The following is a 17,044-nucleotide window of genomic DNA, read 5'->3' as shown; positions in this document are numbered from 1 at the left end:
GATAGTGTCCCTGTGAGGACACACTGCAGTTCTCACAAGCGGTAGTGTGTTCACATTACCGACCGTGAGAAATGACCTGTGGTTACCTCTGCTGTCTCGTTACGGGACTGCATTCAGTACAGTGTGTCAGACGTGGCTGGATGCAAACGTCGAGAGACCTGCGTGGATTACGCTGGAGCTGTGTGTTGGGAGGAGTTAATAAAGGGGTGAAAGAGGAGGCTTTTTTGTGTTTAAGTTAAAATAAAGGATTTTTCGGTGTGTGTTTGTTTATTCAATTTACTTACGGGTTAATCATGTAAGCTGTCTCATAGACGCTGCCATGATTAAAGCCTGGACTTAGTGGCAGCGATCCGCTACCATTAACTCGTTATTACCTGGATTGCCACCGCATCACGGCAATCTGGAAGAGCCGGGGACACTCCGGGACTGTCGCATAATGGATGCGACAGTCCCAGGGCAGCTGCGGGCTGATATTCTCGGCTGCGGGAGGGGGGAAGGCATTAACCCTGGCCCTCGCCCTCCCAGCCTGAGAATACCGGGTCGCCGCTGTGTGTATACATTGGCTGGACAATAAAAATACAGCGGAGCCCACGTGTATTCTATATGTCTGTGTGGGAGTGTGATCTGTGTTTACTCTCTGCTCTGCTTCCTCTTCCTGTCATAATGACATCACTTCCCTGCAAAACGCAGGGCAGTGATGAACATTATGTCCCGAAAACGCGAAATACCGCAGGAAAACGCAATGAACTGCACAGAATTTGCTACCTGCGTTATTCCCTGCGGGATTTAACGATTACATTTCAGTCAACGGAGTGAAATCCCGCAGCCATCTGCGGAAAAGAAGTGACATGCAATTGTTTTTGCTGCGGGAATCCCGCAGCAAAACATGCAGCAGTCAAAATCCGCATAGTGCGCACAGCATTTTTTTCCCCCATTGGATTTGCTGGTGAATCACTGCAGAGATGTTATGAACATTTTCTGCAGCGAAACATGCACGAAATCCGCGGGTAATCCGCGGGAAATTCCGTCTAGTGCGCACAAGGCCTAAAAGATTAAAAAGCCATCGAAAGGTTATATTGTCATGATCTGGGAATCATACAGTATTGTATTATCATAATAAGCTATAACCTATACAATAAGGTTTGCTTTTTAGAAGGTTGTCCTCCCTCTCTCTCTGTAGCTGCTCTGATGTCAGTAACCTCTGCTTTTCTTCTCATTCTGTTTGTCAGCCATGTGATGAGGCTCATGACTTGCAGCTCTGGTTCAGAATTTTTTTTTTGCTACCTACTGTAACTGTGCACAACTACAAAAATAGTGAACCCATCAAACTAAACTTCCAGAGGTCTGCTCATCTCTAGTCTCTACGTGTGAGTAGTAAGAGACTGGAGCGGAAACTGTCTCAAGCACGCTACAAGAAGTCATCTGAAATATAAACAGCTTCTTCTGGAATCTTCAGAAACGCCTCTGCAGTTGGGTCAAGTTATCTGACACAGTCTCTACTAGACATGAACGAACCTGAAACGTTCGGTGTTTGTACTGAAAATGGACTTTACTAAAAAATAAGTGTTCGGTTATGGGTAAAAACTAGTGATGAGCGAGTACTAAAAAGCTCGGGTGCTCGAAGCTCGGGCCGAGCCTCCCAAGATACTCGTGTACTCGGCCCGAGCACCGAGCCCAATGTTATCCTATGGGAGACCCGAGTATTTTTGTGAAATGACCCCCCGGCAGCATGTAGAAACCCTAAAAATGTCACAAAAGTCTCAGAAGAGTGCTCAAATGACATGGCATCAGCATGGGGAAGACCCCTTGAAGCATTTATCACTCAAAAGTCACAGCTGTGAACAATTTTGTCCAAGTTTTACGCCATTTTTACGGACTCACCAGAAAACCTTCCAAAATGACACCAAAATGAATTTTCATGGCGGAAATGTTAAGGGCACATACCCAATAGTGAGATAGAGCTGGTGTATGTTACTTTTTGAGATTATTACATGAAAGATTTTACATGAAAACCTTGTGTGGCACTCCGATGTCCAAAACGCACGTTTTGTGCTTTTTACTAGCGATGTCGGTCATTTTTTTTTTTTCATTCTATCTCCCTCAGTCCGTCGGTCGGTCTCTCTGTCTGTCTGTCGGTCTCTCTCTGTCTTGTCTGTCCCCCTCTCACAGTCTGTCGGTCAGTTCCCCCCCCTCTCTCTTACTTACCGTTCCCCGATCACTGCCGCGGCGCTGCACAGCTGTTCAAACTCCGGTGGCTTTTCCTCTTTTGAAAAAGCCGGCCGCTCATTAATCAATCTCGTATTCTCTGCTGTCCTGCTTTTCGGCGCCTATGATTGGTTGCAGTGAGACACGCTCCCACACTGAGTGACAGCTGTCTCACTGCACCCAATCACAGCAGCCGGTGTGTGTATACTGTGCAGTGAAATAAATAATTAAATAATTAAAAAAAACGGCGTGCGGTCCCCCCAATTTTAATACCAGCCAGATAAAGCCATACGGCTGAAGGCTGGTATTCTCAGGATGGGGAGCTCCACGTTATGGGGAGCCCCCCACCCTAACAATATCAGTCAGCAGCCGCCCAGAATTGCCGCATACATTAGATGCGACAGTTCTGGGGCTGTACCCGGCTCTTCCCGATTTACCCTGGTGCTTTGGCAAATCGGGGTAATAAGGAGTTAATGGCAGCCCGTAGCTGCCACTAAATCCTAGATTAATCATGTCAGGCGTCTATGAGATACCTTCCATGATTAATCTGTAAATTACAGTTAAAAAACACACACACCCGAAAAATCCTTTATTAGAAATAAAAAACACTAACAAAGTCCCTCATTACCAATTTATTAACCCCGACAAACCCTCCATGTCCGGCGTACTCCACAGTCCTCCAGCGTCGCGTCCAGCTCTGCTGCATGGAAGTGACAGGAGCTGCAGAATACACCGCCGCTCCGGTCACCTCCACGCAGCTAATGAGATGAGTATAGCGATCAGCTGAGCTGTCACTGAGGTTACCTGGATCCAGCGGTGGATGCAGCGGTGGCCGCGGGTAACCTCAGTGACAGCTCAGCTGATCGCGCTACTCACCGCCGCTCCAGTCAGCTCCATGCACCACCTGAGGTGAGTATAGCGATCAGCTGCTGTCACTGAGGTTAATCGCGGCCACCGCTGGATCCAGCGGTGGCCGGGAGTTACCTGACTGACAGCAGCTGATCGCGCTATTCCCTTCATTAGCTGCGTGGAGGTGACCGGAGCGGCGGTGTCTTCTGCAGCTCCTGTCACTTCCATGCAGCAGAGCTGGACGCGACGCTGGAGTCCGTGGAGTACGCCGGACATGGAGGGTTTGTCGGGGTTAATAAATTGGTAATGAGGGACTTTGTTAGTGTTTTTTATTTCTAATAAAGGATTTTTCGGGTGTGTGTGTTTTTTAACTGTAATTTACAGATTAATCATGGAAGGAATCTCGGGGAGACGCCTGACATGATTAATCTAGGATTTAGTGGCAGCTATGGGCTGCCATTAACTCCTTATTACCCCGATTTGCCAACGCACTAGGGTAAATCGGGAAGAGCCGGGTACAGCCCCAGAACTGTCGCATATAATGTATGCGGCAATTCTGGGCAGCTGCTGACTGATATTGTTAGGGTGGGGGGCTCCCCATAACGTGGAGCTCCCCATCCTGAGAATACCAGCCTTCAGCTGTATGGCTTTATCTGGCTGGTATTAAAATTGGGGGGGACCGCACGCCGTTTTTTTTAATTATTTATTTATTTATTTTACTGCACAGTATAGACCCGCCCACCGGCTGCTGTGATTGGGTGCAGTGTGACACCTGTCACTCAGCGTGGGGGCGTGTCTCACTGCAACCAATCATAGGCGCCTGTGGGCGTGGAAAGCAGGGAATATGAGATGGCTGTGTACAGAGCACAGCGCGCCGGCCGGTATAAAGGCTCGGTCACGCTGTGCAGGCCGGCCAATCACTGCAATTCCACAACTAACAGGGCTGTGGCATTGCAGTGGTCTGCCAGCCAATCCCTGCATGAGGGCTGGCTCTCAAAAGAGCGCCAACATGCAGAAATGAAGACCACGAGTAAAGCACGAGTATTGCAAAATTACTCGGTACCCGCCGAGTAGCCCGAGTACAGTGATACTCGTGCGAGTACCGAGTAGTAACAAGCATACTCGCTCATCACTAGTAAAAACGCATGCTTTTTTGCACGGTCTTGTTTTTTTTTGAGCGTTTTTGTCCCAAGCATTTTTTTTGTAAATAGAGATGGGCTGAAATATCGATTAAGAACTGAAAAATTCTAAAGGATAAGTGACCTACTGTTAGAGCTCCATCTGGCCAAGGCAGACACACACCTACCTGGACACTACTTCTGGGGTAAACCCAATAGCTTCCAAGCTGCCGTATAGTGTTCATGAAAAGTGGACCACAATTGGCTCATGACACAAAAGAGAACATCAAGTCCTACTTCTGTAAGTTATCAAAAATATTGCAGAGTATAAGACTGACCCAAACTTTTCCTATGGAGAGCCCAGTGGCACTAGATTCTCTCTTCCTAAATATGAATCCCCGAAAAATAGAAACCGCAGAGGTCTAGTGTCAGTGAAAAAGGCTGATATTCTTCCCACACCTATGTCAGCTTCAGACAAGAACAACAAAGGTGAAAAGGTTGAAAACCCTAATCGGCCATGCCCTATTAATAAGCAGTCATATCCCCTAAATAATTGCATCGGCTTCAGAAACAAACCACTCCAAAAACTCAAGAAGCTTCTAAAGAAGTTTGTGGTATGCAATGGTACAGATGTGCTTCTACTGAACACACTGCTAAAGACTGGAAAACTGCAACTAAAGGGAACCTGTCAGGTGCAATGTGCACTCAGAACCACAAGTAGTTCTGGGTGTATATTGCTAATCCCTGCCTAACCATCCCTGTGTACACTAGCATAGATAAAGGGATCTTTAGAAAAAGTATTTCTAAAGATCTTTTACGGTATGCTAATGAGCAAGGGGACTAGTCACCTGGGCGTTAGTTCCCTGGCCAGTCGCCCCCATTAGAATGTTAGCATGTCCCTGTGGGCACTGCTGCAAACTAGGGTAATCAACCTCTGGTAAACTTGGCCCATGCTGAGACAAGGCAAGTCTACTTAGGAGTGGTGTGCGCAAGTGACAACAGAGGTGCTGGTTCTGCGCGAAATGTAGATCACCAAAAACTGAACTTCTAAAAAACCTGTGCTTACCGAAGGTTAACCACAGTAGCTTGGAAAACACAATCCAAGCCTGTATGGACAGACTCCGCCACCTGCTGTGCAGATACAAAAACTAGTCAATGTGACACCGGGCAGAGGTAACAATACTAAGGGTGAGAGAAGCCCTAGACAATAATTCCACAACTGCCACCATGGTGAAAGATACACAGAAAAGCTACAACCCCAGCAGGTGGAAAGGCACTTCCTCATACCCAGACCACGAGGTACCAGCAGCAATCTAAGGTTGGTTTGAGGGAAAACCGAACTTGCTTGGTTTGAGGGCAACTTGACCTTGTATGAAATGCAAGCACACTAGGTAACCAAGGCACACTGGCTACTGGAGGGTGCGCAGTCGTCTCTGAGACAGAGAAGGCATAGCGACTGCTAAAAAGGCTAAATGGTGATAGAAGGGAAGGGCAGCAGCTGGTACTACAATTGTCAAGTTCCCAAACAACAAACATCCTACTCGGTCCAGGGTCGCTAAAATCTGAGAACATGGTGAGACTACGAAAGGATTATGAAAGAGGGCACGAAGGCCGACCGCAGTAGGTGTGTGAATCAAGCGGAGGAGTAATGGAAGAAGAACCATCCTGAGTGATTACCAAGGCAACATGTCGCTGCCCATATCACAGGAACAGGAAGGGGTGGGGGCCGAAGCAGGACGGACATGACCAGTATCATGAAGGGTGGAGCCCGCTACATGAAAGCTGTGGTAATGGCAAGAAGGGGTGTGGCCCACAGCATGCATGCTCTGGTTGGTTAGAGGGGCGGGTGGATGCTGGCTCCATTGCCTGGCTATCGAGAGGGACCCACCAGGTGAACTGAACGGCCGGGGGTGTGTGCACACAAACTGAGCTGACTGGCCTACAGACAGACACATGCTGGCACTACTTGATTAACCCCTTCAGCCCCCAGCCTGCTTTCACCTTAAAGACCCGGCCATTTTTTGCAATTTTGACCAGTGTCACTTTGACAGGTTATAACTCTTGAACACTTCAACGGATCCTGGCGATTCTGACATTGTTTTTTCGTGACATATTGTACTTCATGTCAGTGGTAAATTTAGGCCGATATGTTTTGCGTTTATTTGCGAAAATTTCGGAAATTTGGAGAAACTTTTGAAAATTTCGCAATTTTCAAAATTTGAAATTTTATGCCCATAAATCTGAGAGATATGTCACACAAAATAGTTACTAAATAACATTTCCCACTTGTCTGCTTTACCCCAGCGCAATTTTTGAAAAAAAAAAACAATTTCTGTTAGGAAGTTAGAAGGGTTCAAAGTTCATCAGCAATTTCTCATTTTTCCAACAAAATTTACAAAAAAAAATTTTTTAGGCACCACATCACATTTGGAGTGATTTAAGAAACCTAGGCGACAGAAAATACCCCAAAGTGACCCCACTCTAAAATCTGCACCCCTCACTCTGCTCAAAACCACATCCAGGAAGTTTAATAACCCTTTAGGAGCTTCACAGCAACCAAAGCAATGTTGAAAATAAAATGAAAATTTTACTTTTTTAAACACAAAAAATGTTACTTTAGCCATAAAAATTAGTATTTTCACAAGGGTATCAGGAAAAATGCATCATAAAATGTATCGTGCATTTTCTCCTGAGTACACAGATACCTCATATGTGGTGGAAATCAAATATTTCGGCACACGGCAGGACTCGGAAGGCAAGGAGCGCCATTTGAATTTTTGAGTGCAAAATTAGCTGCACTCATTAGCGGACGCCATGTCGGGTTTGAAGACTCCCTGAGGTACCTAAACAATGGTGCTCCCCCATAAGTGACCCCATTTTGGAAACTAGAGCCCTCAAATAATTTTTCTAGATGTTTGATGTGCACTTTGAACCCCTGGGGGCTTCACAGAAATTTATAACGTTGAGCCGTGAAAAGAAAAAAATGTTTTTTTACCACAAAACTGTTGCTTCAACCAGGTAGCTTTTTTTATCACAAGGGTATCAGGAAAAAATGCACCATAAAATGTATGGTGCATTTTCTCCTGAGTACGCAGATACCTCATATGTGGTGGAAATCAAATGTTTGGGCACGTGGCAGGACTCGGAAGGCAAGGAGCGCCATTTCACAGCAAAATTGGTTTTAATTATTAGCGGACGCCATGTTGCGTTTGGAGACCCCCCTGAAGTGCCTAAACAATGGAGCTCCCCCACAATTGACCCCATTTTGGAAACTAGACCCCTCATTGAATTTATCTAGCTGTTTAGTGAGCACTTTGAACCCCTGGAAGCTTCACAAACGTTTGTAATGTTCAGCCGTGAAAATATTTTATTCTTTTTTTTTACCACAAAATTGTTTTTTCAAACAGGTAGGTTTTTTATCACAAGGGTATCAGGAAAAAATGCACCATAAAATGTATTGTGCAATTTCTCCTGAGTACACAGGTACCTCATATGTGGTGGAAATCAATTGTGTGGGCGTACGGCGGGGCTCAGAAGAGAAGGAGCGCCATTTCACAGTAAAATTGATTGGAATTATTAGCAGACGCCATGTTGCATTTGGAGACCCCCTGAGGTGCCTAAACAATGGAGCTCCCCCACATGTGATCCCATTTTGGAAACTAGACCCCCCCCATACAAAAAAATTAGTTTGGCGAAATAAAAAATACAGACATCAGTAAAAAAAAAAAAAATGAATAAAAAAAAAAAAATATGAGCGCCTGCCACTAAGACCAGTGCCAAACGTGAGAGCAATGCACGAGTCTCGCATCGAATCATCCACTCCAGTCTGGAAGCGAGCAACTGCGCTGGATAATGCGATGCGAGAGGGCCTGGAGGCAGATGAGAAAGGGCGCAGCGGATGGAAGATGGGAAAGGGCGCAGCGGATGGAGGAGCGGCAGAGGATGGGAAAGGGCGCAGCAGATGGATGATGGGAAATGGCGCAGCGGATGGAGGAGCGGCGGAGGATGGGGGGGAGGAAGGTGAGATGGGGATACCTACCTTACAGGATGGATCTAGGCAGCAGGATCACAGCAGACAGAAGAGGCAGCAGATGAAGGAGGCAACAGATTGAGGAGTGTGAGAGGGGGCAGTAGATGAAGAGGATGGGAAAGCAGGCAGCAGATCGGGGAGGGGGGCAGAGTCTGATGGGAGAGAGAGATGGCACATGGAGTAGGGGGGGCCCCCAGAACATGGAGGGGGGAGGGTGGCTTGCAGCACATGTGGGGGGAGGGTGGCTTGCAGCACATGGAGGGGGAGGAGGTGTAGTGGCGATGGAGAAGGGGCAGCCGATGAAGGAGGCGGCGGCGGCCGATCGGGAAAAGTGGGGGCCGATTCGGGGGCAGCAGCGGCTGAAAAAGGTGGGTGCGACGGCGGCGGGGACAGTGGCGGGCGGGGCGGCGGGGACAGTGGCGGGCGGGGCGATCGAGGACAGCGGTGGATCGGGAGCAGTGGCAGGGCGATCTGAGACAGCGGCGGGGCTGGCGGTGGCGATCGGAGCCGCGGCGGGGCTGGCGGGGCGATCGGAGACAGCGGCGGGGCTGGCGCTGGCGGGGCAATCGGAGACAGCGGCGGGGCTGGCAGGGCGATCGGGGACAGGGGCGGGGGCAGCAACTTACAAAATGGGCACCCGCAGAGACCGCTCTCCTCGGCTTTCAGGGACGGACACAGGTCACCGGCACCAGATCCACGGTGATTGGAGAGATCGGTCACAAGACCGGTCTCTCCAATCAGAGCTGGGGGCGGGTGAAGCACCGATCACCCAGCTCCAGCCAATGGCCAGTGCTACAGCAGCTCTGATCAGGGCTGGATTTCAATGTTCCAGCCATTTTCAATGGCTGGAACATTACAGTGACTGTAATTGGCTGAGCGGCGTTCGTCAGCCAATCACAGCCTCTGTAGGTTCGGGGAGGAGGCACCACCCCTCCTGAGGTCAGGCAGAGGTCCCCTCCTTCCTGAATCTACTGTTTAATTAAACAAATTGCACTCCCCGGGCCTCCGGGACCGCGATTTCGCCATGACGTACTGGGTACGTCATGGGTCGTTTAGCACCATGTCACCATGACGTACCCAGTACGTCAAGGGTCATTAAGGGGTTAACCAGTACATGTAGCTCACCAAAATCGCTGATTGGCTTGAGTTGTGAGCGAGTATGGGATGCTTGAGTGCTCAGTACTCAAAACGAGGTTGGACGTTCAGACAAGCTTGACTCTAGCACCAAGTATAATGGAAGTCAAATGGACACTTGAGCATTTTTCCGAAAGACTCTTAGGCGGGCTTTGCACGTTGCGACATCGGTAACAATGGGTTACCGATGCTGCAGCGATAGTCCCGCCCCCGTCGCACGTGCGATATCTAGTGAAAGCTGGCGTAGCGATTATTATCGCTACGGCAGCTTCACACGCACTTACCTGCCGTGCGACGTACCTCTGGCCGGCGACCCGCCTCCTTCCTTAGGGGGGCGGGTCGTGCAGCATCACAGCGACGTCACACGGCAGGCGGCCAATTGAAGTGGAAGGGCGGAGATGAGCAGGATGTAAACATCCCGCCCACCTCAGTCCTTCTCATTGCAGCCGGCGGCAGGTAAGGTGAAGTTCCTCGCTCCTGCGGCTTCGCACACAGCTTTGTGTGCTGCCGCAGGAGCGAGGAACAACATCGTACCTGTCGCACCATCGGCATTATGGAAATGTCGGAGGCTGCAGCGATGATACGATAACGACGCTTTTGCGCTCGTTCATCGTATCAAAAAGGTTTAACACGTTGCGATATCGACTGCGACGCCGGATGTGCGTCACTTTCGATTTGACCCCATCGACATCGCACGTGCAATGTCGCAAAGTGCAAAGCCGCCCTTAGGAAAGGAGGCGAGGGGAAAGAGCACACCACATCGAAAAACAACTACTGGGAAGCAGTGCAACACAGGACTACTAACAGGGACCTATTTAAAGGGGTTGTCCAGTCTAAAATGATAAGTCTACAGTCACTCAATGTCACGCTCTGTGCGCTGGAAGGATTGGTCAGTTTTTGAGCAGGGAACCTCAATCACTTGAGTGCAACTGTGCGATATGCATGCTCCTGGCGAGAACCCGACTTGTGGATGTGGCCTTGTTCAATACAAATGTATTGAGCAAGGACAAGACAACTAGACGACCATGCCTACTAGTCACGCACCCACTCGATAAGCTTGCATTAGAGAGTGGCCACGCCCACTATTTGGGGTTCTGGTCAGGAATATGCATATAGTAAAATTTTAGTCACATGGCGTTGTTCCTGGCTCAGAAACCGGGGAATCCTCACAGTGCTCAGTGAGTGTGGGGAGAGAATTCAAGTCTGCAGTCACATAGGGTGACTGCAGACTTATCATTTTAGACAGGACAACCCTTTAACTCCTTTGTCTTGAACAAAGCTAAAAGTTGGTGAAGTCCAGACTCCATCTTCTGTTTCATTCAAACACATGTGCTATGGGGGGCAGTTGGCTAGCAGCCACAAGGCTAAAACTCCACCACCCTGGTATCTGATCGCATATTGTGTCAAGGTACCTGTTCTAGCAATACAGGAGTAAGAGGTTACCGACTGAACAATTGCAGGTATAGTTACCCTATAAGCAATCCATTTGAAGAAGTAAAGAGAGAAACGCCTAACTTGGCCTAAGACCCTGCCTCCAACTGACACAGAAAAAAACCTGAGGGGGCTGGATGCCAGTATAAAAAGGTATAGCCTGCTGGGGAGGAGCCAATTTTTGGTTCTATGCAATATCTGTGTCAGCCTCCAGGTGGCAGCAGAATATCCCATGGTTCTGTGTCCCCCAATGACGCAACCAAGAAACAAGCCTTCAGGCATAAGGGTTCCTTTTAAATTAAAGCTAATTAAAATATTGAAGTAGTAATAGAGTGTATAGGAAAATGGCATCATTTATAATCTGACAGCGAACACCCACTTTACGTTGGCATCAATGAAAGCTGATGGTAGTAGAAAAGAATATAAACTTTACAAGTAAAAGATAACAAAACCTCAATAGAAATGTGAGCACAAAATATGCAACTTTTTTTTCAATCACAGTAATTTCCAATCGGTTTTCTCCTCCTTATACTGCAGTTCTGGATTAGCAGACCCTGGATAAAAGGGTTTTTTCCCCCATTTTTATTACATTTGAGTTGATACTTACTGATTGCTCATGGTTTTGTGATGTTCCGTTTAAGATCCACTGAAGGTTCTGCTCATCCATCACTATGCTGGGCTGCAAGATGGCAGCACTGGGAGTCTGTGTTAATGTTATTGCAGGGGTGCTGCCCAATACAGAAGTAGCACTAGAAACAGCACCTTGCACCAGCGTTGGTAAAACGGTGTCTGAAGTGGCTCTAATAGGAAGACTAGGTCCTGCAACCACAGTCAATCCCTCTACTAAGGGCTGTGACGTCTGTTGTGTAATGAAGTTCTCCTGGGTAACTGTGAAATGACTCCCATTGTGAATAGGCACTTCCAGAGGTTGTGGTGCGGTTGTGGATACAGCAGGTGCTGATGGAGTCCCACATCCCATGGTGCCAGATGGTAAAGGCATGGACGTTGTGCTAGGTGCAGTCGGTAGGGAAGTCTCGGACGCGGCGCTGGTGTTAACCATAGGGATAACTACAGATGGTGGGTCCGTTGTGCTGGTCTCTACAGAATCTATCGTCTGTGTTTCCGCGCTCCAACTTTTCAAAAGCGCTTCTGTAAAACAGTATAAAAAGTGTGATCAGTCTACAGCAAGTGCTAAATAGTTACACATCATTCTGATTATACACAACTCTTTCTATATGAGCTTGGATTCAGACCACATCTGAGCCCCCATTCCTGTTTCTACCGGGGGCTTCCTTCAGCATAACTAAAATGCAGGATTCAGATGTGGCCTCCGAAGGATCCAAACTATTCAATAAGGCAAACAGTGTCCAAAGAAAATATGCAGTGGGGAAAATAAGTATTTGATACTCTGCCAATTTTGCAAGTTTTCCCACCAACACAGAATGGACAGGTCTGTAATTTTTATCATAGGTGCAATTCAACTGTGACAAACAGAATCCCCCCCAAATCCAGAAAATCACATTGTATGATTTTTAAAGAATGAATTTGCATTTTATTGCATGAAATAAGTATTTGATATAATAGAAAAATAGAACTTAATATTCGGTACAGAAACCTTTGTTTGCAATTAAAGAGCTCAAATGTTTCCGGTAGTTCTTGACCAAATTTGCGCACACTGTAGCAGGGATTTTAGCCCACTCCTCCATACAGATGTTCTCCAGATCTTTCAGGTTTCATGGCTGTCACTGGGTAACAGAGTTTCAGCTCCCTCCAAATTTTCTATTGGGTTCAGGTCAGGAGACTGGCTAGGCCACTCCAGGACTTTGAAATGCTTCTTATGCAGCCACTCCTTAGTTACCCTGGCTGTGTGTTTCGGGCCCTTGTCATGCTGGAAGACCCAGCCATAACCCATCTTCAATGAATTTACTGGGTGAAAGCAGTTGTTGGTCAAAACCTTGCGATACATGACCCCATCCATCCTCCCTTCAATACGGTGCAGTCATCCTGTCCCCTTTGCAGAAAAGCAATTCCAAAGTATGATGTTTCCACTCCCATGCTTCATGGTTGGGAAAAGGTGTCCTTGGTGTTGTACTCATCCTTCTTCCTCCTCCAAACATTGCGAGTGGAGTTGATACTAAAACGTTCTATTTTGGTCTTATCTGACCACATGAACTTCTCCAATGCCTCCTCTGGATCATCTAGATGGTCACTGGTGAACTTCAAACAGGCCTGGATGTGTGTTAGTGTGAGCAGGGGGCCCTTGCGTGCCCTGCAGGATAATAACCGATAACGGCGTAGTATGTTACTAACTGTAATCTTTGAGACTGTAGTCCCAGCTCTCCTCAGGTCATTGACCAGGTCCTCTTGTGTAGTTCTGGCCTGATTCCTGACCTTTGTGAGAATGATCCTAATCCCACAAAGGAAGATTTTGCATGGAGCCCCAGACCAAATAAGATTGACAGTCATCTTGTGTTTATTCCATTTTGTAATAATTGCAACAGTTGTTGCATTCTCACCAAGCTGCTTGCTTATTGTCCTGTAGTCCATCCCAGCCTTGTGCAGGTATACAATTTTGTTACTGGTGTCCTTAGACAGCTTTTTGATCTTGACCATTGTGGAGAGTTTGGAGTGTGATTGGGTGTGTGGACATGTGTTTTATACAGATAATGAGTTCAAATAGGTGAAATTAATACAGGTAATGAGTGCAGAGTAGGAGGGCTTCTTAAAGAAAAATAACAGTTCTGTGAGAGGCAAAATTCTTGCTGGTTAAAAGGTGATCAAATATTTATTTGATGCAATAAAATACAAATAAATTATCAAAAAATCGTAGAATGTGATTTTCTAGATTTTGTTTTTATTTTGTCTGCCATAGTTGAAGTGTAACTAAGACAAAAATGACAGACCTCCCCATTCTATGTAAGTGAGAAAACTTGCAAAATCGGCAGTGTATCAAATATATATTTTCCCCACTTTAACTATGGATAGCTATTTTTCTTTTTGTATTTTAAATTGTACAAAATAATGTAGACAACTGCACTTGGGGTAAGTTGTAATCGGTGGCAAGTAACGCCTTAGATGCCATGGTTAATAACATGCGTAATACGACTTAGGTGCCCTGTTCCTCAATGATAAGATTGAAGGGTGTCCATCGTTAGCCATGACCTGATAAACACATTATGTTCCAGTAAGCTGAATGCTTTTATTTATACAGATAATTACACACAGACACATATATACACATAAACATACAGACAGACAGACACACGTATAAGCCATTATTCTTAAATCTTAAGCCGCTCGCTTCCAGTCACTGGAGTGGTTACATTCACTGATCACTATATATTGAGCGACGCTGTAATCATCCTGCACACTGATTGACAGCCTGCTCAGCAGCATATGTGCAGATTGTCAATCAACGTGCAGTGGGAGTGATCACTGTGTGCTCACTATGCACTATGACTGTTACAACTCCCTTGCACCGCCCAAATGACTGAGTGGTTGCAGGGAGAATACAACTTTATTTTCTATCTGTAGCTGTGTTTCCAGTTAGCCTGCCAGATATGGTTTAAACGTTATTTACCTGCAGATCAAGAATGTTTCTCCTATTTTATAATTGGAGTATTATTTTTTTTTTCTAACAGTTTATAGTCTGCCCCTGGAAGCTGCTGCTTTTTACTTCCCAAATAAGTCATCTAAACTCACTGAAAAATGTTTCCCCTGTGTATGAGTGTATGAAATTCTGCACAGCTGTGAGCATGTGCATGGTTCAAATTTGTAGGAAATAAATGCATACACAAAGATCTGTCAACACTACCCCACCTGGATATTGCCCCTCTCCTTCTCGGCTACAATCCTGCAAAGAGAATGTGTACCTGCACCTCTTCCTTGGTACTGGCATAGGACCGCACCATCTGATAGGCAAATAGTCCTATTTCCTACCCTCTGCTGCGAGCAACTCTCATTTGCTTATCCAATGCGCGGCTCTGACTGTTGCCTGCACATCACTCGCATTTGCCTGCCCTCCCTCTTTACTTCTTAGCTGATTGGAGAGAATGTGAGAGCAAGCATAGTGACAGAAGTTTATCCGTTAGCATCTGCATTATGGCTTGGAAATAATGATTTCATATTTCATCATGCGTGTTTGTCTTGACTATTTTCTTTAACTGACAACTCCCAGCGTTGCATGACCAAAGCTGACCATTATGGCATGCTGGGAGTTCTAGTTTGCAAACATCTGGACAACACAAAGACAATGGCCACATTCTGAGGTACTGTGTGCTAAGCAGTCCATTAGGGGCTTACATCTGTATACCCTATAAACAGCAAATGTGACTTTGACATGTACATTCAGTGTAATGGGGCAGAAAGATCCAATATAGAAACGTTCGGACTCTGTTCAGCCTCCTCTCCTCTATTTAAAGATGGATACAATAGCTTATGGGCTAGTAACATTGCATTCTGCAGCGCATTACTGACTCTATATGGAGCTTCAGTATGAGTTTCACCAGAAATGGGATATAGCCCAGCTAGTGTCAGGGACCTTGGGTTGTAATAAGCCATTTTTACACCAGCTTCCAGGAATTCTGACCTGTGATATGTGGCGCCCCTGAGGACTCAGCCGCCACAGTGTACTGCATCTGTCCTAAGGTGCAGTACTGATCCAGGTAAGAAGAGATTAACCACTGGTGTTCAGAGATTATACACACATCCTGAACTCATAACTTACATAAACACTCAGTTACACAGAAAGCCAGACAGTCTGGGGAATTCCTGGTTGCTGGGGCAACCACCAATTAGTCATCAAAAAGGTGGGGGCTGCCTAAGGAAGTGACCAAATACAAACCGTTTCTAGTAAGATCAGTCTGGGACAGAGGCAATAACAGGTCCCTGGGGGGGGGTGTGACCCAGCTCCCCTCTAGAAGACCGCCCGGGATGCATGCATCAGAGCTATCTCGGGAAAGGAGAAAGTGCCAGAACATCATGTGACTTGTAGTACCAAGGCTGCTATAGAGAGTGCTTGAGAGCTTCTATAGCTGACTGGGCAGACTGGAAGAGACCGGGAGGACGGAGAGAAGCAGGAGACAACCGGGTGGAGCTGGTGAGACAGAGGAGAACATGGTAGCTGAGGTCGAGCCGAACCGTTCCCACAGTGCCAGCGCAGTCAGGGTGCAGAGCCCTCGGTTAGGGAAACCTTCATGGACTCTAACAAATCTGCAGGGGATGGGGATTCCAAGTCCTATCGCCCACTACCCATTTTCCCGGAGCACAGTGACATATATAGGATCAGGGGTCAGGGCCACAGCTGGACCCCACATTGGACCCACGTCACCTGCATACGGGATGGGACACTTAACCGACAGCAGTGTCCCCAAATTGGTTCAGGCCATGGGGAACCGCGTGTCAGCGCAGAGGAGGAAGGTCTCACACGTTCCACAACACCGGTGTGACCTCTGATTCATCCGGGATCGGCTGGGGCCCAGCACGGTGGTGACCAGTACCCTGAGGGCAGCATCATAAGAACTGAGTATAAGAACTGGACCCGCAACCGTTGCCTCAGTCATTTATTGTCGTAGCCCCGTGCTTCAGCACCAACAGCACTTCTCTCTCGTCGTCGCCACCGTTTCCCCCCTGGGGCTCTCTCCACCTGTGGGGAGCTGGACCACCTGAGCTGCGTCAACATCAGCCCCGGGGCAGAGCCACATCTCGCAGCGGCGGCTAATTCCTGGCCGTGCATCACGGGTTGTGCTGCAAAGCAAGCCCCCATCCCCCATTACCGGGACACCCTGCACCCTTCTTTAATGACACCGATGGGGCCATGGAACTGGGTCAGGCCAGTCACAGCAACCCCACTGGCCCGGTGATGGGTGAGCACTGAGGCCCCGCGGTGCTACAGATCCTTTTAAAAAGAAATCTGTCTGCAGGTTTTTTTGCTATGTAATCTGAGGACAGCATGAGGTAGGGGCTAAAATACTGAACTCATGCATGTGCCAGTTATTAGGCTGTATGCTGCCGTTTCTATATAATGAAGATTTCATCACCATGAGAGAATCATTGCCAGGACTAGGTTTCATGTGCCTGCTATACTGACCACGCCCTCCTCTGATAAGCAGCTGTCAATTCACAATGTACACAGAGCGCTGTCATGTGGGTGGGGTTAGTTTTCTGAGCTCTGCTACTACTTCTAAGAATTCTGTATCACAACTACAGCACACAATAATCTAACTGATACATTGTTGGATTCAGAGTCTCTTTCCCTACATTATGTTGCTCTCAGATG

The 17,044-nt window shown here is 47.2% G+C and overlaps 1 protein-coding gene across 2 annotated transcripts in view; it reads right to left on the bottom strand.

The window, feature by feature from the left end:
• Positions 1-17,044, bottom strand: part of MTF1 (metal regulatory transcription factor 1) — an 81,150-nt gene that overhangs the window by 12,480 nt on the left and 51,626 nt on the right. For both annotated transcript variants that reach the window (XM_075336064.1, XM_075336065.1), the window contains exon 8: positions 11,375-11,916. In XM_075336064.1, coding sequence (XP_075192179.1) covers positions 11,375-11,916 — 542 coding nt within the window. The remainder of the gene's footprint in view (positions 1-11,374; positions 11,917-17,044) is intronic.

The sequence above is a fragment of the Anomaloglossus baeobatrachus genome, chromosome 2 (genome assembly GCF_048569485.1).
Source record: "Anomaloglossus baeobatrachus isolate aAnoBae1 chromosome 2, aAnoBae1.hap1, whole genome shotgun sequence".
NCBI classification, from domain to species: Eukaryota; Metazoa; Chordata; class Amphibia; order Anura; family Aromobatidae; genus Anomaloglossus; species Anomaloglossus baeobatrachus.
Note: the sequence above shows the minus strand (reverse complement) of the source record. Positions and strands in the feature narration are given on the sequence as shown.